Here is a 21028-nt window from a genome sequence, read left to right as displayed (position 1 = left end):
GGCTTTTGTTAGATGCTAATTTTCACCTGTATAATCTTTCGTATTTCATTCAATACAGATTAAAACTTTAAGTCAGAAAACTAAAGTTTTCCATGTTCATCCCTATTCAGTACTATTGGCAGAGAACAGCTGTTACACTTTAAGGTTTTAACCAGCACTGCCTGTGGACAGGGGGTGTACCTGAAACACTGGAGCTGCCGGGACGGCCGGACGGCACTGACCACACTGACTATTTGAGATTGAGTAATGCAGGTGGATAAAATAGGCTCTTTATACTCTGGGAAAATAAAAAATAATTGGCCAAAGGCATATCTCCTTTAAAAATAAATCTAGCTGCATTTCCCCCATTATAGATTTAGATGAGTGGTTTTTAATTTACTACTGGTTCTTTCGGAACAAAAAATACATTGAAAGGCGAGACCTTTTCTCTTGTTTTTGTGTCCCAGAAATGTGTTCTTTTCCTCCACAGGAGACTCTTTCTTCACCCCAAACTGCAGGAACTCTACGTCTGTTTCCATGACTCAGTCACAGAAATCGCCATGGAAATGGCTTTCAAGCTGTTCTTTGGGTTAACCCTGTAGCCGCGTCTCCTTGAGGCAGCAGGAGCCGCGGCCAAGCAGGGGCGGCCGGTGTCTTTCCTCCGCGTGATGCTGAACATGGAGCTGGAAGCCGCTGGGTCAGATGCGCACCGCCTTTGGTGGTTTTGTGAGACTTCGGAGAAGACGCTTGGTCAGCAGAGGAGGCCGGGCTTGCCAGCTTACGTCCACGTTGGCGTACAGCGTTGCTTTACGAGTAGTCTGAAATAACGTGAAGTGCTCTATGTAAAACTAGCACAGGAAATCTTTGTCTTGAAAAAATACCCGATTTGTTGTGTATTTTCTCAGCACAAGCAGTGTATCTCGTGTCCTTTCCTCGGGCTCAGCGGCACTTTGTGATGTCCACGCGCCAGCTCCTCACGAGGTCAAGCAAGCGTCTTAGCAGCTACCTCACTGCAGAGAGAGCGAAGAGTTAAAATTTCAACTCATTTATTTGATTTTCTCTACTCTTTCACGTCAGCGGTTTTGACTGGGATATATTTTTTAAACTATTTGTCCATAAACTTTGTTTTACTTTTTGTTGAAGTATCGTCAGTCACACACAGCTTATACCGTTCAGGAATTGCTGGAGAGTTCTCTGTCAATCTTTTTTAAAAACCAATTATGTTAAAAGCACGGAGAAAGTTGGCTAAGGAAATCCGTAGATGACTTATTTTGTTAAATGCTGATTATTGCCGACAATTCTGTCATGTGTAGGTTTTCCCAGAGGGGGACATTTTAATGAATAATAGTTTGCTTGACCTTTAGCAGAGAAAGGGAACCAGTGGGGGGAGAATTTCCTTTGGCTCAGACTTTGCTGCACAGAGGAGGAAGAAGAACGTGACAAGTTTGCACCTTCACTCAGGCGGTGGGTCTTCCCGGGGATACAGATACCTCCCCCTGCCCTCTGCCCCCCCAAGACTTTACAAACTGGGTTCTTTCTTCTTCAGAAAGAAGAAAGCTTGGGAGGGCAAATTACTCCAGCCTGAGGTCAGCCTCTGCTTTTCCCACCTCAAACATGAGTCAGACCCGCTCAGTCAGACCAAATGGGCCACACCCTTTGAAGGCGGGTCTTGGGAAAGGCCTGTCCTCCCCTGGGGGCTTCCAGCTCAGCAGACTAACTCCACCCCATTAGGGACTTGTGGGCCTTAATGACAACTTCCACACCAGGGCAGCAAAGTTGGTTCGTGAGCTGTGGAAATGGTTAGAACAGCCTCCCCTTGGGCGCGCGGGGTCCTGAAGTGTCGCCTGCTGTTCACGCTGCCTCGGGCTGCTCAGGGGCGCAAGCGGGCATTAAGCACTTTAAGTTTTTATTAGATGTCCTAGACTTCCCCAAAACACGATTGCCTAGTTGTGGTACTGAGTATTTTTAAGGAATAATGGATCTATTGACCATCTCAGACTTTCAAACAGGCTGAACTAAGAATTTAGGGTTTTTCCATACAAGTTTCATTTAATGAGATTTTGATCTGGTGGCAAAGAATCAAGAGAAATAAAAGACAAAAGAACTACGAGTCTTAATTCGGGGGAAAGCCACGCGCTCTGTTGTAGGTGCAAACCTCCAGGCCCCTGTGGCCCAGGTGCTGCACTGTCCAGATACAGCAAACGTTCTCTTGGTCTTCGTCCCCAGGTGGATGCTGAAGCGGGCCCTGCAGGCCAGCTTGGCCGCCCTCGGGCAAGGGTGTCCTGACCCGCGTCTGACAGTGAACCACTGGCTAGTGACCCCAGCGCCTGCCCCTCTGCCACTTTTCTAACGGGGCACGGGCTCTGCGCAGAGGCGCCGGGGGCGAGCTCGGCAGATGCAGAACCAGAACTTGGACGGTGTGTGCAGCCAGCAGCGCCCCCACTCCCGGGCCGCGCACTGCGAACACCAGTCCCGGCCCAGCACCCACACGCGTCCTCCCCCCCCCCCCGCAGCCCCCTCTGTGTCCTTTCCTCAGATGAGAGAACAAAGCAGGGAGAGCTCCCGCCTGCCAGGAGGGCGCGAGCCGCGGGGCTGCGGGGCTGCGGGGCTGTGCGGGGCGGCTGCTCCGAATCTCTGGTACTGGAACCTGAAGTCAAGTCCCGCCCGCGCGGAGCCCTCGAGAGAGCCGCCGCGAGCGGCTGGGGCTGTGAACAGCGCCCGGGACACGGTCCCTCGACGGAAGCGCCAGCCGCGCCCCGACCGCCCACGGGCCCGCCCGTCCAGGCAGCGGCAGCGGCAGCGGCGAGCCGGCCGGCCGGCAGCCCCCCGCGCAGACGGCCGAAGCCGGGAGGGGCCGCGCCCGGCGGCGGGGCTGATGCCCGGGACGGGCCGGACACTGTAGACGGCGTCGGAGCCCCACGCCCGGCTCCCGGGGCGCAGGCGGCGCGGCCCTGGGCAGCTGCCCGCAGCTCCGCACGCCGGGCGCACCCGGGCCCGACCCCGGCCGCAGGGGCCCCACGGCGCGCGGACGCCCCACGCGCGGGCCCGCAGCCGGGGGCTCAGATCCGCGTGCGCGGCCCCGCGCCCCCCGCGCCCTCCGCGCCCCCGGCCCGCGCCCCCCGCGCCCTCCGCGCCCCCGGCCCGCGCCCGGTTCGTGTGTGAATAAACGGTCTCTACACGAGCCCGCCCGGCGTCCTGGCGGCGCCCGTCTGCTCCGCTCCGGCCGGCCGGGGACCCCGACCGCCCCGACGGGACCCCGGAAGCCGCGCCCCCGGCCCCCCATCAGGGCCCCGAAACCTCGACCCGCCCCGGCACCCCCGCCCCGCCGGGCCTCGCTGCCCCCCGCCCGCGCCCGCCACGCAGCGCACGTCACCCCCGCGCCGCCCCCGGAAGCGCGAGAGGGCGCGCCGGGCCAGCGCAGCCACGCGCGGGCGTCGGGGCGCCGGGGCGGCGAGACGTCGGGGCGCCGGGGCGTCGCGCGTGCGGGGCGTGGGGCGGTTGGGGGCGCGTGCGCACTGGGCGGCGGCGGCGCTCCCGTCGTGCCCCGCGTCGCTTTCCCGCCAGGACGCCCGGCGGTTGCCCGCCCGAAGCCGCCGCGCCCCGCCATGCAGCGCGACGCCAAGCGGAAGGCGGAGCGGAAGGGCCCGCGGCTGTTCGACGCCGCGTCCTTCGGGAAGGACCTGCTGGCGGGCGGCGTGGCGGCGGCCGTGTCCAAGACGGCGGTGGCGCCCATCGAGCGCGTGAAGCTGCTGCTGCAGGTGCAGGGCTCGTCCCGGCAGATCCGCGCCGAGCGGCGCTACAAGGGCATGGCCGACTGCCTCCTGCGCATCCCGCGCGAGCAGGGTGCGTGCGGCGGCGGGCGGCGGGCGGCGGGCGGGGGGCTCGTCACCGGCTGGGGCGGGCGGGCGGGCCGCGCGGGCAGGGCGCGAGGAGGCCAAGGGCGGCTGCTGGGGCCAGGCCCCCGCGCGAGTCTGCCCCGCCGGCGCTCCCTCGGGGCGGGCGCCTGGGCGCCGGGGCCGCCCCCAGCCCCCCACCGCGGGCAGCGGCGCCCGAGGCCGCCCTCCCCCCACCCCCCACCCCCCACCCCCCACCCCCCACCCCCCACCCCCCACCGGCCTGCGGGCGCCCCGAGGCCGCCCTCCCCCCACCCCCACCCCCCACCGGCGCCCCGGGCCTTGTCAGGGGCCGCGGGGCGGGGCGTGCGGGCACCTCGGCGGGCGCGGGCGTCCGCCTGGCGACACCCGGTCCCCTGACGCCCCGCCGGGCCGCGGGGTTCTCGGCGCCCGGCGGGTTCTCGGCGCCCTCGGTTCTGAGGCCGTTACTTTTTCTAGCAAGTAAAAAAATTCCGGTCAGCCGGGAGCGGCCCAAGTCAGATGCCCCTCGCTGGCGTCGGCTTCCCCTGCCTGGTTCTCCCGGAGGGACGCGCGGCTGCGCTCCAGAAGGGCTTTCCCGTGGGCGCCGACGCGCCCCAGCGCCGGCTGCCCGTCCGGACGCGAGACCGGCCGTTCCTGGGCTCCGCGGCCGCCAACGGGCTTCTTGAGCCCCGCTCGCCTCGGGGCCGCGGCAGCCCCCCGCGCCCTCGCCGGCCCCCACGCTGCTGCGGAGTCTCAGCGAGTCGGGCCGCGCCCCGGAGCTCTAGGGATGGGGCTGCCACAGGACCCGGCTGTCCCAGGCCTCGGGATTTACCCGGAAAACACAAAAACACTAATGTGGAAGGAGACCGACCCTCTGTGCTTATTGCAGCACTGTTGACAATAGCCAGGACAGGAAAACAACCTAAAGCCCCCAAACACAGGAGAGCCTCAGGAAGATGGGGTGTCGCCACCTCTCACTCGTCACAAAAGAGAAGCTCGGGCCATCTGTGGCTGCATGGAAGGAGCTGGAAAAGTTGGTGCTAAGCAAAATAAGCAAAATAAGTCAGAAGAAAAAAGATAGTATCATATGGTTTCGCTTATGTGTGGAACCAATACAGAAAAACCAGATAAAGACAGGCTTGAAAACTGACCCTAGACATAGGGCGTCTGGTGGGGGTTGGGGGGAGGGTCCAAGGGAAGATGGTGTGATGCGCCCTGGCGCCTGCTGGTGGACTGTGGCGAGCACACTGAAGGGGAGAGAAGCCTCTGCTGTCCAAAAATTTAAAAAATCCAAAAATTAATTCATTTCTTAAAAGTAAGCTAATTATGCCATATGCCTATGGAGTGCCAGCGTGGAACCAGTGCGCATGAAAATACCGCGGTAAATCTTTGGAAATTGAACATCAATGTTTGTAAATTCATATACTCGTCAGTGATTCCAAAATGTGGTAGTTTATTATTGTTTTTAAAAAATCTGTGTACAAGGGAACCTGCACGTTTTAAACCACGTTCCGAGTGTCAGCAGGCCTCCCTGTCGCTGCCGTCAGGAGACGTGCGCTCTGAAGGGGTCGTGTGGGCTGTGCTGGTTCTGAAGCTGGGTCAGTTCCCGTGGCAGTGGCTGCTCCCTTCATTCTAGAGCCCGTCATCCACTTTCATGCAGTGTGAATCGTCCTTACCTGCATCATTAAAAAACAAAACTCTTAAAAACTCAGTCCCTTGAGTACCAGCTGAGTACTGAGATTATTTCTCAGCTCTGAAATCTATTTTTAAATTGTCCTTGTGTGTCTGCTGATAGTCGGCTTGGGAGTCTCCAAGGTTCTGCTTTCCCCACACAGGCATTTATCAACTGCCTTTCCCTCTGTCCCGCGTTCTCAGTGCCCGAGCGCCAGCAGCCCAGTCGGTGGAGATTGTTTTCATTTCAGTCTCTTTGTCTTTACAAGACGGTTCCCAGCCTTCTCCAAACTGGGCCTGGGGGTGTCCCATCCGAGCAGCAGGGTCAAGCCATTGGGCAATGTTCAGTCTAGTGAGAGCGACTCTGGCTAGTGAAGCGCCAGCCTGCTGAATTCTTGGGCAGCTGGATCTTGAAGGCTGAACCATAAGGCTGTCAACACCATGGCGGGGGGTGTGAGGGGGTCAGTCCCTGGAGATTAGCAGTGGGGTGATTACTGAACTCCATCAGGCCTCTGGAGATTGTATTATGAATTGACTCCTTTTCTGGCTAGGTTCTAGAATATAAACATGATGCTTTAGATTCATCCCTTTCTTGTTCTAAGTACAAATACAAAACCAGCTTTTTCTAACAGCTTTATCACCATCACAATTGTCCATCTCAATCTGCAAGTGAGGAGGGGGTTACTAGCTTCTTTGACCAATTCTGTTGTTCTGCAACTAAAGAGCCCTATACTTAGCTGACAGTGTTTTCCATAGGTCTTTAGGTATTAAAGGTTTTTTATTGGAAATCAACAAACTTGGAATGTGGTACATGGACTGGACACTTTTTTTTCCCCCAGAAGAGACACATGAACTTCATTTTTCTTCATGAGAAAAGATAAAAAGTTTTAGGTAGTTCAAATAGCTAAGCTTGTTACTGACAATATAAATTTATATTACTGTGTTTTATTTTGTAGGTTTCTTCAGCTTTTGGCGTGGCAATTTGGCAAATGTTATCCGGTATTTTCCAACACAAGCTCTAAACTTTGCTTTTAAGGACAAATACAAACAACTTTTCATGTCTGGAGTTAATAAAGAAAAGCAGGTAAGTTTATTTTAGTAATTCTAAGATTTTCTAAGAAATAATTGCATTTATCCTACCTGTGGTATTAGAGGAGAAGGTGCTCCAGTAGTGGGGAAAATTACATGATCTAAACACAGTAAAAAGTTAATGATCAAAAATAGTAATGTTGACGTAGTTTGTGTTGAGTCATAGAAATCATAGAAATTGCATATGTAAAACAATTGAATTTTTTTTAAACCTCAACATAGTTTTAGTAACTAAGATGTTTTATCTGAAGGCAACATTTCTTTGAATTAAAGTTTTAATCTAATTTTTTTAAGATGTTTTTATTTATTTATTTATACAAGCACTGGGTACAGTCAGAAGCGCGGGAGGGCGAGAGGATTCACCAGAGCCAGAGCGGGGAGCAGAGCAGGCAGAAGGACCGAAGGACACTGCTGAGGGGAGCAGCGGGCGGCAGGAGAGGTCTGCGCGCCATGTGGGACCCTCCTCCGGTGGCCGGGGAGCAGCCGGGGATCGACCCGGCGCTGCAGAGGCTGCGGGCAGCTTCGCAACCCAGCGCTCAACCGCTGCACCGCCAGGAAGGCCCAGTCTGACTTATTTTATGATCATTAGTCTACGACACTAGGAAATTTTGGCATTTTATCAGCTTTTATTAAGATATGTAGTCATATCACTGAGATCCTTTGCTCCCTAAAGAAGTGAATTTTTTTTTTTATGACTAAGAGTCTATTTATCTGAAATTGATGTATGTGGGAAGAGCAAATCATTCAAAAAAGGAAAATAAGAAATTTAGGCTAAAGGAATCTCTTTTGCTCATTTTTTATTTTTACACAAGAGCTGGGGTACAGGTCAGAGGCACAGGAGGGTGAGAGGATTCACCAGAGACAGAGCAGGGAGCAGAACAGGCAGATGGACCAAAAGCACTGCTGAGGAGAGCAGCAGGCGAGACAGGAGAGGTCTGCCGTGCCATGTGGGTAGCAAGCGGGCTGGCTGGCTGGGATCGACCCACGCTGCAGAGGCTGCAGACAGCTTCACAGCACGGTGCTCAACCCACTGTGCCACTGGGGAGGCCTAAAGGACTCTTTTTTTATGGCAGAGGTGATTTGTCTTTTCAAGGTAGTCAGTCATGCCCTTGGCTACAAAATCTCAGTTTCAGAACAGCCCACTCAGGAGCTATGCCCAGGTCTGGTCTCTGCTTCTGCGCCTCCAGGTGCGCATCTTGGGTTGCTTCACTCTCCTGGTCTCCTGCCTCCTGGGGCTGGTCTCTTGTCCTCTTCCCCCCAACCAAGCTGCATAGAATATTTCTTCCTCGTTCTGTCCTTTAATTTCCTTTTTTATCCTTTTCACAATTTGCATTTCGTTTACAAGCTGCTATGAATACTTTGCACTGCCCGTAGGTAGTGGAAGGTATGAAGGTAACGAAGGAAATTCTGTAGCCTTAGAACCGGAAGGTACGGATTTGGATCCCGGTGCTCTGCTGTTTCCCTGGGTGAGAATCGGGTATGGCTGTCCCTACCTCATGCGTTTATTGTGAGGGCTGCTGTCCTGCATGCGCAGTTTCTGTGGGAAGAAGGCCTGTTGCCTACAGCAGCCTCAGGGTAGACTGACCCCTTTCAATGTTACTTAATCCCTCTCCCAGGTCTGTCTGCACCACTAACCCGCGTAGAATTTCTGGAGTCAAATTCCCAAGGAATACTCAGGCCCACCTTTCCTGCCAGCTCACAGATGCACTCCCCTGGGGTCAGGTGTGATCTGCCGATCTCACTGGGCGCTGAGGCCTGGTGGCCCCACAGAACTTAGGAGTGTCACTTTACAGTTGCCAGGGGAGTCTGAGGACGGCGCGCGCACGCCTGATACCGTCACCAGACACGGCTTACCCCGCCTTGTGGAGCAGCGGGTGAGCCGGGAGTCTGGCAGCCAGGATACCCACGAGCTGCCAAGCGGCCACAAAGAAAGTGGGAAATCCACATAGTGGGACATAGTTGGCATGGACAGGAGTAAAGTGCTGACCCCTATTGCAGTTTAGATGACCCTTGAGACGTGGCGTTGCATGGGAGACAGAGCTCTCGTGCCGCCGTTCCACAGTGGGGCGCCGAGGAGCACTGCGCAGGCGGGCCGGGGCTTCTCGCGGGTCAAGACATTCTGACCGTGGTGGTGGTTACACAGCGCTGACCACACTAAACCCGTTGACTGGCGCGCTGTAGATGGGTAAGTTACGTGGTGCTGGAATCCAAATAAGAATAATTATTCCGACCTCCAGAAATGTGTCATCTGTGGCGGCAAGATCAGGCGTACTTATGTCCCAGGAAGTGCCTGTGAGCAGTGTTGAGAGCGAGGATCTGGAGCTCGTTGACACGTTGGACACGTGTGCCCCTCTAGTTCTCTGCAAGGAAACACTCTGGGAAGAGGCACATCACACACAGTTTCAGATGGGTTGAAAATCAGATTTCATGGAAAAAGAGGCATTGCATTAGAATATAAATCACTAATTTGTCATTTGGAAAAATAAGGGCATTCCAGGCCAAGAGAAAATTGAGAGCTCCGAAGTTACTGAGACAGCAGTCCTGTCAGCTCTGAGAGCCAGAGAACACGGCCCGAGTGGGCGAGTGACCGGAACACACACGTGCCCGGGGCAATGCCTAGCGCGGGCTTGCGGAAGCTCCACACACAGCCTTTGCCTGGCGAGCTCCAGCTGCCAGGCGCTGCTCCACTGACTGGGGCAGCGGACACGCCAGCTGTTGTCCACAGAACCCGCCACGCGCACTGTAGGCCAGTGAGGCCCTATTCACGGCCTTCGGTGCTCACAGCTGGCCTCTGCCAATTTTCACGTCAGCGCTTGAACATAATACTCGCTTGGGGGCTTTTTAAATTTTGTTCTATTAAAATTACAAAATAAAATTGCAACGTGATGAAGTATCACCGCCCATCCTCACCACAGAAGGGCACAGCCGAAGCTTGCACAGATGCCGCGTTTCAGTCCTAACCTGACTAGTGGCGGGGAACATGTGGTCTGGAGAGAGGGTTAGCTCGCGTGGCCTCTCCTCCTCATATGGACTGCTTTTGGTGGGGGCCGTTAGAACATTTTGGAATTTTGGGCCTCCCTGGTGGCACAAGGGGTTAGTCTCAGCACTGTGAGGCTGTCTGCAGCCACTGAAGCACGAGTTCCATCCCCGGCCAGGGAGCTGCCCACATGGCACGGCAGACCTCTCCTGTCCCTCCCGCTGCTCCCCTCAGCAGTGCTTTCGGTCAGTCTGCCTTTTCTGTTCCCCGCTCTGTCTCTGGTGAATCCTCTCACCTCCCCCGGCCCCCGCCACATCTCTGGCCTGTACCCCAGTTCTCATATGCATAAATAAATAAAAAATCTTTACACAAAAAGAACGTTTTGGAATTTTGTGTGTGGGCATCTAGACTGCCAGCTGAGAGGGCTGGCTGCGGGGAGGAAGCGGGCTTGCGGCACTGACCGGCCTTGCGGTAGGTGCCCACTTTGTAAAGCAATTTGTTTACCTTTATGGAAATAAGAATTTCAAGCAGTCAGAGTCTGTAGTGTAACAAACACTTTGTTTACTCGCTACGTTGCAGTTCTGGAGGTGGTTTTTGGCAAACCTGGCTTCTGGCGGTGCGGCAGGAGCGACGTCCCTATGTGTGGTGTACCCGCTGGACTTTGCCCGCACCCGGCTGGGCGCCGACGTCGGGAAAGGTACGGCGCTTCTGACGTGCAGCCGCCCGTCTTTGTGCTTTCCCGCTGTGTTGTTTCTGGAGAGATGGGCTGTGACCGCAGTGCTGGCGCAGTCCGGAGATGATCTCGCCGGGCGCGCTGTGGTGCACACTGAAGGGGGCTCCTTTTCCTGCTCCCCCGGGGACGGCCCCAGCACAGCCTCCCCTCCAGGCCCATCCCCGTGCGCTGGGCTCTCGCTCTCGGTTGGGCCCAGCGCCCTCCCCCGTGGCCTGTCTGCCTCTGTCTCACTCTGTCACATCTCCCGTGTGCTATGCCCTTGTTTGCTGTCTTCCTGAGGTTCGGGGGTCAAATGGGTTAGCTCTCCACAGTACTTCCCCCTGCAAAGCAGCTGTCCATGTGGGGCTCCCTGCTCCGCATGGTCACTCCGCTCTTCCACCTCCTTGCAGCTTCCTGAAATTGGTGGGTTTCATTCTCGTGTGTGATTCTTGGTCTAGATGCTTCCACTCTGTCTTATCCCTTTACTGGCACCATAATAGGACTTCCTAGGGGAGCAGAGGCTCAATCAGCGGGGTGCCGTCGGGTGCCTGCCCTCAGTGCAGGGTGCCTGTCCCTCGCATGCGCCATGGAGCCCCGCTTCTGTCTCCTGTCCCTTGCCAGTCATGGAGGATGCTGTGAAAAGAGGAGTGACCCGGCGCCTGCAGTACGCTGCCGTGCAGCAGCCGCGCCGGGAAGGGGACTTGAGGACCGGGTGACCACGATTTTAGATGCAGGATCAGGGAAAATGCCCAAGTTCTGTGTCGTGTCTGCCCGGCAGTCCAGGTGTTCTTGGTACTGACCACAAAGTGAAAACTCTTGCATCTTCAGTTCAGTTCTACAGTTTTCTCTTTACTTTAAATTGGGAGAATTTAGCTTATTTTGAAAGACATCCCATGTACAATAAAGGAGTTCGGAATCAAGGGAAAATAAAAACAACAACTAGAGTAGCTTGAGTCATCTAGAACATTAGCCATCCTTGAAGCTCGAGGCCCTCCTCGTCCTACTGCCCTTTGCACTGTTGCGCTTCTCAGATGCTGTTTCAAGACCCCCCACCTCAAAAAGTGTTCACTACTCAAGGCCCAGGGGATCGTTAGCATCTTTTAGCAATACAGTATTTTAACGTATGTGTAAGTTTGCCGTACACACGATGACATCGCACACTTCACAGATTTCGGAACAGCGCAAGCCTAGCTTTCCTGTGACTAGGAAGCCACACGCGTGTGACCCGACTTGCAGGTCTGGGCCCAAACCTGGAGTACTTTCTCTCTGGGGTGTGCGACCTCGACCTAGTCTTTCAGCTTTGTCTTTCTGCTCTTCAGGGGAAGCCATCTGTGTTTTTCATTCCTAAGTATCTTCCGAGCCCCAGCTGGTAGCATCTGATAATTGTATGGACTGTTTTAGGCCTGCCAGGTTACCGGAGTGAGGTTCGAGTAGATGGCTGCTCCAAGGGATTGTTTTGGGTAAATCATTTCAAAGACTACTTGAATCTTAACTGTCTTTAAACAAATGGGGGATTTTGATTTGGGCGCCTTGTTGGAAAGATTTCTGAGAGTCTGTTCCAAACAGTTAAACTGTACAACGTTTAATTAAGTTTACTTTGATTAAAGTGTTTCTCGGATAGAAAAGGCTGTTGATAAACCTTCAACGGCTTTTTTATTCCAGGTCCGGAAGAGCGGCAATTCAAGGGCTTGGGTGACTGCATAATAAAAATAGCCAAATCAGATGGAGTCGTTGGCTTGTACCGGGGGTTCGGTGTCTCCGTCCAGGGCATCATTGTGTACCGAGCCTCTTACTTTGGAGCTTATGACACAGTTAAGGTAATTCGGGGCTCTAACTAGTGTGTTTAAATGAAATGATTGGTTTCTGTTCTAATTAGGAATATGTTCAGCAGATGCGTTTACTTTTAATTACAGTATCAAAATAAATGAAAAGAGAAATAAAACTTTAGTCACAGCTTCACGATAACCTGATTCAATCACGACTGTTAACGGATCTGACTTTGGGTCTAAAGCATAAGCCAGAGCTTTTGAGCTGTTTGCATGAAGGAGACGCTCCGCGTCGTGCTGCCCGTCGAAAGCGTGCCAGTTGGGCTTTCATCATACTCAAGTAGACTTCTTGTAACGTTTCTGATCTTGTACTCACTTTATTATCGCTCTTTTACTTGCAAATAATGTCGATTGTCTCATTGTGGAGAGGAGGCGACGCAGACCTGGAGTGGGTGTGATGAACCCGCCCAGCTCAGACGCTGAATGGGCGCCTCGGGGACCAGGCTGCGATGCTGGGCACTGCAGTTGGCCCTCTGCAGGTTCCAGGGTTCGTGGTGTCCCCGCTCCTGCGTCTGCAGCTGGAAAGACACATCCTTGTCTCCCGAAGTCTGTGCTGGCACAGGAACAGTTGCAGCGCTGGCTACCATTTCGGAGCAGCCTTGTGAATTTCTTTACATCTTCACGGTGTTCTAGGGGAGCTTTGCAGAGTCCCCTTTTAAAGAAAATAGCGGGAATTCTTTCATTTCTCCAACTCTGAGGAGGAGCCAAGCAGAACCCTGCGCCCCACCCCCCACCCCCCGCGCGCCCTGTGCGGTCACCACCGGTCTCTGTGGAAGCAGACGCAGTTCTCTGTTCTGTGCGTGCTGTGCAGCCACACGTGCCGCCGCTCTGCTCTCTGAGGGTCTCCTGTCAGTATTTTGTTCTTTCCACATGAAATCCAACTGTTTTTACTGCATTTTAGGTATAATTTAATCCTTTTCATATTTCATATATTTGACGTAAGAATTTAAGATGTTTCAGAAATTTCGGTGGTTACTTTATACATTTTTCTTCTTTAGGGCTTACTCCCCAAACCTAAGGAAACCCCGTTTCTTGTGTCGTTTTTCATCGCCCAAGTGGTGACCACGTGCTCTGGGTTCCTGTCCTACCCCTTCGACACGGTGAGGCGGCGCATGATGATGCAGGTGTGTGCAGGGGCGCTCGGAGCTCTGTTGGGTGTCCTGCTGTCTGTGGGGCTCGGTGCTGCTTACTCACAGTTTAGAGAGGTTCTGGCTGAAGGAGTAGCCTCTGCCTCCACTCTGCTTACTAATCTGCCAGTGCGTCTGCCAAGAATCCTCTCCAGGGCCAAACCAGGGCTCACCCAGTGGCCTCTCCCATGTCTGCAGCTGGGAAAGAAGCGTCCTGTCGCCCGAGGCGTGCGAAGGGTGGGGCCGGGGCCGGGCGAGCGGGACTCTTGACGACGTGGTAGAAAAGCAGCCGGTCGAATTGACAGGTCGCCGTTGTATATTTTAATGAAAGTAAACAGGGTCAGCTCCAGTTGAGTGTCCTCTCGGGCTCACAGGTAGAGCGGTTGGACACGTGGCTTTCTTGATGAGAGGGTTTTCCTCAGGTGAGAGCGTGTCTTTAATGGCTATAGCAGCGGCCCAGCGTTTCTTTTCTCTGGGTAAATCGCATCTTGTTTCAAAACTCACCCATTTCTTCTGCGTCATCACGACGATCTCGGGCAGCTGTGCGACACCGCCTCTTCCTCTGGGGTGACAGCTGCCCTGAGGTCACCTTCGGTGTCTCTGGTAACTTGGGCCTCTTTTGTGTTTCCTTAAATATTCCAGAAATCTGTTGATAAAGTATTTTAAACCTCTAATAACATTCAACTTGTTGTGCTTTCTGGTGTTTATTTTGTATTCACTTTATGTCTGCTAGTTACTTTCTAATTTCTGCTTTTTGGTTTATTCTTTCTCTAAAGATGTTAAGGTTGCTCACATTTTCAGCCTTTCCTTTCTAATATTTCATGGTCATTAATTTTCTTACAAGTTGCCACTTAAACTGCATCTTAACAATGTTGTTGAGTTTGTGGCTATTAGGTTTTAAATATTATGTAGATGGATTTTTTCAATATTTGGCACATTTTTCTAGTTATCTTTCTTTGCTGTTGATTTCTCACTTACTTGCGATGCAGTCAAGGCCAGTAAATGACCCATGGACTCACTCCCTTGGTGTGCGATGCCGTCTTTTGAAATTGGTTGAAACCCAGTAGATGACCAGTTTTCAAGTGTCCCTGAAAAAAGTGTTTTCTCCAACCACTAGGTACAAAATTCAGTATATCTCTGTTAACTCAAAACACTTACTAAAATACAGTGTGAATTTTAGCTGCCCTTGGTGCTGAATAAAATCTATTTTAAGATAAGATATTGGAGGGGAAGGGCCGGACCTCATGGGCAGGATGAGCCCAGGCCGGTGGGGACAGTCGCGGGCTGTGGTGGTGGAGCACCGTGGGGCTGCACGGGGGGGGCGGGCATCAGATCCCACACAGAATGAGCAGCGATTTGAGAAAACAAACTTTAAAAAAAGGTAAGATACTGGTATGATGATGACAAAGTCTGTCTTTCCCTAGAGCGGCGAGAAGGAACGGCAGTATAAAGGAACCTGGGACTGCTTTCTGAAGATATACCAGCAGGAGGGGGTCGGTGCGTTTTTCCGTGGTGCCTTCTCTAATATCCTCCGTGGGACAGGGGGTGCTTTGGTGTTGGTGTTATATGACAAAATTAAATACTTGCTTAATCTTGATATCGGAGGTCATTCCTCAGGAGATTGAGAAATGCATCTAGCTTGTTAAATATAAGTTTCATAGCTGCCATGTGTACATTTTAATATATTGTGTTTATTACTCAGTATCTTCTAAGTGCTAATTCCACTATAAAGCACAGACTGTTTTCAAGGTTTTAAATACTAAAAATCAGATAACTGCTAAGTAGGCTCTCTTTCTACTTAGCCTCAAACTCACTTTAATGAGACATTGTGTTATTTCTATTAGTTTAAAATCCTTTTCTTACTTTTGTGATGAAAAAATAAAATGTGTGCTAAAATCCAAAATGAAAGTGTCTTCTTTTAAAGCTACTGCTTTTGTGTGGCCGTCCTCGCATCTGCCAGCGTGCCGTGCCGCTGCAGGTGTGTCTGGGGACGCTGTCCTGTCTGTGGGCTCCGTCGGCTCTCTCCTGCCACATCCTGCCCGCCAGCTCCGAGTACGTTTACAGTGCTGCTGGGATGTAGTTTTTCATTGTGGATGCTAGACCTGATCATAAAAAGTGGATCATGACTCGTACGTCTCTGTAAACCTATAGTTGGAAAATAAAAGCTAAAGTGATGATTATCTAGCTTTTATCTCAAAAATAAAGTTCTGCCTATGTCAATCTATCTTAGAACAACAACAAAAAAAGATTAGTTCATGTATTTTACTGATAATAAAGTAAGTTTAAAACAGTTACATATGAGGCTTTTTTCCTCGACTCAAACTTTATTACCAAGCAGAGAGTAACAAAATTTTTGTCAGAATTAGGAACTGGCTTAAAGTTGCAGGGACACAGGCGTCTGTTCAGAATGTTGTGGAACTAGCGCTGCTGCTTGGAATCCCCAGGAAATCAAAGACAAACATAATAAAGAGAACACAAAACTGAAAAGCAGGTTCTCGTAACAAACTGCCGGCGATGGGAACCGAGGAGAAGAGTCCCATAAACAGTGTTAAGGATGAGAGCGTGGGGGTGGCCGCAGCAGCTGCCGTCCCTCCTCCCCTTTGAGCAACCGCCGGAGGAGCAGTTAGCGCTCAAGCAGGCGCTGCTTCCACGGCAGGATGCCCAGACACCCGGCTGTCTGCTTCTGGAGGCGGTGGATTGGGGCGAAGGAGACAGTGAGGCTGGGGACCCTCCCTGGGCCGGGCGCGGGGAAGGCAGAGACGGCGAGGACCCCGTGCCCCGACTGCAGGGAGCCCCAGAGCAGAGGACAGGCTGGCCGCACCCGAGACCTGCAGCCCAAATTGGGGGACAGCGGCAGGCTGTGCCCACAACAGGGCCTGGTCCTGGTGTACAGGGAGGACCCCTGCACGGCACACCAAGTGTACAAGGGGAAGAAACAGCCACCGTGGGACACCACCCCTGTGAGGGGACATGGAGGCACAGGAGAGAAGGAACAGCGCAGAGCGGGCGCAGCCAGTCGGGAGGCCACGTGGCCCTGGATGTAAACTCGGCTCCCCGCGAGGCAGAGTGGCTGGATGGATTAAAAGTAGAACCCAAATACGCTGCTGACCGGAGCACTTCTAAATAGACGCAGAGCGCGAGGGCAGAGAGAGATGCCACAGGAACCGTAGGAGAAGGGAGGTCGCTGTACTCACGAGGGTCTCGGCCTCGTCCCTCTGGAGTAAAAGGGCTCAGTACGTTGAGACGAGAACACTCGCCCGGGCGTAAGGAGCGTGGGAGCGCTGAGTGCGGGACGCGGCGGCGAGGCCCTAAGGGCGAGAGACCAGCGTGGCAGAAGTTACCGGTGTTGGCCTGAGCGGCCTTTCACGGCGGCAGATGCAGACGTTGTTCTTCAGGGCAAAGGGGACGCTGTTGAGGATAGAGGCGCGGTGAGACCAAAAGGTGGTCTGAGTGAGCTGTACGGATGCGAACAGCGGGCTTTCTGATGATGGTGTGAAGGTGGAAATCAAGCGAGAGAAGTGGACAAACTGCCAGGACGCGTCACCGCCCGGGGGTGGAGCAGCACGCACCTGCGGTTAGAAAAAGGCGCTCATGAGAAACGAGCCGCGCGCCCGCTGGAGTAAGGGACGGGCTCGGTGGCTGGCGCTGGGAAGGCCGAGCGGCTGCAGGACGAAGAGGGAAGCCAGTCCCCGCCGCCCTCCGCCGCCGCCAGCACGTCCCCTGAACGCGGGCTGCGGATGCGGGCGCCGGCAGAGGCCTGGATGGGAAGCTCCGGCGGCGGCCTGGCGCGGCCTCTCTGCAGGCGTCTCCAGCCAGACAAGCACGAGAAAACACGAGACCACATCAGCCGGAAATGCAGAAGGAGCCTTTGTCACGGCGAAAAGGCCGCCCGACCGGGAGGAGGCGTGTGCAGGTCACACTCCAGGTAGGAGGCTCGCGCCCAGGACGCGTGAAGAGCTCAGAGTTCGCCAGCAGCCTGAAGCGGCGGGCCCTGCATCTAAGCAGGCGGGTCTTCAGGAGACAGGTGACCGGGGCGGGAGAAGGTGTTCGCCCCTTGCCGCCCCGGGAACGCCAGTCAGGACCCCAAGGAGTTCCCGACACCCGTGAGAGGACTTCGGGAGGGGCGGACGGTGGCCCTGGTCTGGAGGGGCGCGTGGCAGCCGCCCGCTGCGGGGCTGCAGGTCGGGGCGGGTTATGGGAGACGGGAGATTCCTCAGGCAATTGAGAGTCCAGCCGTCCCGCCTCTGAGTATTTTTTCAGAAACAGCAATTCTGGAGGCGGTGGATGGGGGCGAAGGAGACGGGCTGGGGGCCCTCCCGGACCAGGTGCGGGGAAGGCAGAGAAACCGGAAACAGCAATTCCAAGAGCCCACCACCCTCCGCTCCGCAGCATCCTTCCCAAAGGCCCAGCGCCCGGGTGGCCCACGCCTCGGCAGAGGAGCCCATGAGGGAGCTGTGGTCTGCGCGGTGGGGTGCGGTGGGGTGCCCTGGGCGGAAGGACAGCCCCGCCGAGCGCAGCACGACGGACCTCGAGGGCGTTGCAGCCAGGGCACGAGTCAGGAGGAGGAGCAGACGCCACAGGCCCTCGCAGGTGGACGTCTAGGGAACACCTGGACACCGCGCTTGGATGGCATGTGCGCGGCAGCGCGCCCTGAAACAAGTCACGGGGCGCCTTCCCTTCCGTGGAAAATGAAACATTTTAAAAATCAAAGGTAGAAGTGGGAATTTTTGAAGCTCGGCATTACCAGCCACCAGGATCAAATAATAGACTCGTGGATTTTCCCGTCCAGCAGCCAAACCCGGTCGGGCCGCTTCATGTCCAGCAGCCCCGACTGAAGCCACGCGACGCGCGGGAAGAAAAGGCGGCCCCGGGCTGCGCGGGTGGCCGGGCTGCCCCGGGGGCGCGAGGACGCGGGCGGCACAGCCACAGCCGGCTCGGGGGCGCGACGGGCGAGGGGGCGCCGCGGGGGCGGGGCAGAGGGGGGGCGCCCGCGGGGGGCCCTGCGCCGCCTTCTCAGGCCGCCCCTGCAGGGGACTCCAGGAGCCGATGTCCCAACAGTCAGGAAAAGGTGAGACGGGAAACGCGGGCAGCGCCGCGCGGAGGGTCTGCGCCTCGGGAAACTGGACGCGGCCCAGGGCGGGCCCGGGCGCCGCGGCGTTTCAGGCACGAAGCCCCTGGCGAAGGGGGCGGCCGGGGCGCGGGGTCCCCGCAGAGCGGGCGCCGGGGCGTCCTGCATCACAAGCGGCGGGCGGGACACGCCCGGGGGCCGCGCGGGGCTGTCCGCGGCGCGGGGGACGCGGCTGTCCGGCGCCAGCACGGCCTCGCCGGGTAAGTGCTGCGTCCCGGCCCCGCGGCGCTGCCCGCTGCCCGCTGCCCGCTGCCCGCTGCCCCGCTGCCCCGGCTGCCCGCTGCCCGCTGCCCCGCTGCCCGCTGCCCGCTGCCCGCTGCCCCGCTGCCCGCTGCCCCGCTGCCCCGGCTGCCCCGCTGCCCCGCTGCCCCGCTGCCCCGCTGCCCGCTGCCCCGCTGCCCCGCTGCCCCGGCTGCCCGCTGCCCCGCTGCCCGCTGCCCCGCTGCCCCGCTGCCCGCTGCCCCGCTGCCCCGCTGCCCCGGCTGCCCGCTGCCCCGCTGCCCGCTGCCCCGCTGCCCCGCTGCCCGCTGCCCCGCTGCCCCGCTGCCCCGGCTGCCCGCTGCCCCGCTGCCCGCTGCCCCGCTGCCCCGCTGCCCGCTGCCCCGCTGCCCCGCTGCCCCGGCTGCCCGCTGCCCCGCTGCCCGCTGCCCCGCTGCCCCGCTGCCCGCTGCCCCGCTGCCCCGCTGCCCCGGCTGCCCGCTGCCCGCTGCCCCGCTGCCCCGGCTGCCCGCTGCCCGCTGCCCGCTGCCCGCTGCCCCGGCTGCCCGCTGCCCCGCTGCCCGCTGCCCCGCTGCCCCGCTGCCCGCTGCCCCGCTGCCCCGGCTGCCCGCTGCCCCGCTGCCCGCTGCCCCGCTGCCCGCTGCCCCGCTGCCCCGCTGCCCGCTGCCCGCTGCCCGCTGCCCCGCTGCCCCGCGCTGCGCCGAACCCGGGCGCGGGCGAGTGGCCTGCCGGGGAGGAGTCGCCGGCGCCGCACCCCGCCGCGCGCCCCCGTGGCCCCTGGCGCCGCAGGTGTTCGGCTGTCGGGGCCCACGGGCGCGAGCGGAGGTGCGGGGAGCCCGGGCCGCCCGGCGGGCACGGCCGGGGTTCCGGGGAGCCCGCACCCCGCGGGAGGGCCGGGCCCGGGACACAGAGGCCCCGCCGCGGGCCGTGCACCGAGCCGAGCGGGTTCCCCGCAGGACATGGACCTGCTGCTGCTCGTGGCGGCGGCCGCGAGGGCCCTGGCCACGCTGGCGGCGGCGGCGCTGGCCGCCCTGGTGGTGGTCAGCGGCCTGCGCTCCCTGAAGAGGTGGACGCGCGCCCGGAGCGGCCGGCCGGGCCAAGCGGGGGGCCGGGTCCGCTTGGCGGCCACCACGACTGGGAGCCGCGACCCCCAGGAGGACCGGGGCGCGGGCACCCGGGAGCCCCGCGAGGACCGGGGCGCGAGGACCCGGGACCCCCAGGAGGACCAGAGCGCGGGCAGCCGGGAGCCCCAGGAGGACCGGGAGCCCCGCGAGGACCCGGGCGCGGGGCGCGGGGCGCGGGCGCGGGCCGCGGTGAGTGGACGAGGACGCGCCGGGCGGGCGGGGCGCGGGGAGGCTCAGACCGCCCGCACCCCGCGTTTCCTGCTCGGGCCGGGGGAGGTGGGGCGGGGGGACCCTCGGATGGGCTCCGCGGCCCCTCCCGGACGGCCGGGCGCGCAGGGCGCCTCCCCCGGGCGCGGCCCGCACAAAGGGCGCCACCACCGCGCAGAGCGGGCGCGGGGGGCACGCGGGGCGGGCGGGGGGCGCTGCCTGGGGGCGCCGCGCGGGGGGCGGGCTGGGGTGGGCGGTGCGCGGGCCCGGGGCGGCGAGGCCGGGCGCGGGGGGGGCGCTGCGGGGGGGGACGGGGGGCGCCGGATGCCGCGGGCGACGGGCCGTAGTGCAGCCCGGCGGCGGCCGCGCGCCCCCCCCAGCGCCCCGAGGTGCCGCGGGCCGGGCCCCCCTCCGCAGTGCGCCAGCGCCGACCCCGCGCCCCGCCCCGCCCCCGCCCCGCCCCGCCCCGCCCCGCGCCCGCCCCGCGCCCGCCCCGCGCCCGCCCCGCGCCCGCCCGGCGCCCCGCCCCGCGCCCCGCCCCGCCCCCCGCGCCCGCCCCGCGCCCCGCCCCGCGCCCCGCCCCGCGCCCCGCCCCGCGCCCGCCCCGCGCCCGCCCGGCGCCCCGCCCCGCGCCCGCCCCGCGCCCGCCCGGCGCCCCGCCCCGCGCCCGCCCCGCGCCCGCCCGGCGCCCCGCCCCGCGCCCCGCCCCGCGCCCCGCCCCGCCCCGCGCCCCGCCCCGCGCCCCGCCCCGCGCCCCGCCCCGCGCCCCGCCCCGCCCCGCGCCCGCCCGGCGCCCCGCCCCGCGCCCGCCCCGCGCCCGCCCGGCGCCCCGCCCCGCGCCCCGCGCCCCGCCCCGCCCCCCGCCCCGCCCCGCGCCCCGCCCCGCCCCGCCCCGCGCCCCGCCCCGCGCCCCGCCCCGCGCCCCGCCCCGCGCCCCGCGCCCCGCCCCGCCCGCCCCGCCGGCTTCCAGATCCTTCGGCGGCCGTTGCGCGCGCGGGCGGCGGGCGGGTAACCGCCGGGCGGCGGGCGGCGGCGGCGGGGGTCCCGGCGGCCGGCGCCCACTCTCCGACCCCCAGGACTCGCGGGCGCGGCGCGGCGCCCCGGCCCCCGCGGGC

At 59.0% G+C, this 21028-nt stretch overlaps 2 protein-coding genes across 2 annotated transcripts in view; both read left to right on the top strand.

Moving 5' to 3' along the window:
• The window catches only part of INTU (inturned planar cell polarity protein), a gene marked incomplete at both ends in the record, with an annotated part of 33405 nt that extends 32824 nt beyond the window's left edge, over window positions 1–581 (top strand). Inside the window, one exon of the mRNA XM_084245613.1 lies at window positions 470–581. Within this exon, the coding sequence (XP_084101739.1) occupies window positions 470–581 (112 nt within the window). The remainder of the gene's footprint in view (window positions 1–469) is intronic.
• Window positions 582–3584: 3003 nt separating this feature from the next.
• Window positions 3585–14860, top strand: SLC25A31 (solute carrier family 25 member 31; the record flags this gene model as incomplete). Its single annotated transcript, XM_084245612.1, has 6 exons — window positions 3585–3822; window positions 6461–6588; window positions 10150–10267; window positions 11945–12099; window positions 13107–13232; window positions 14660–14860. The coding sequence occupies 6 exons, from the start codon at window positions 3585–3587 to the stop codon at window positions 14858–14860; spliced, it is 966 nt and encodes a 321-aa protein (XP_084101738.1).
• Between the last annotated feature and the right edge of the window lie 6168 nt (window positions 14861–21028).

Source organism: Talpa europaea, assembly GCF_964194135.1.
Source record: "Talpa europaea genome assembly, chromosome: 10".
Taxonomy (NCBI): domain Eukaryota; kingdom Metazoa; phylum Chordata; class Mammalia; order Eulipotyphla; family Talpidae; genus Talpa; species Talpa europaea.
The sequence above is the reverse complement of the archived record's forward strand: the minus strand, read 5'-3'. Positions and strand labels throughout refer to the sequence as shown.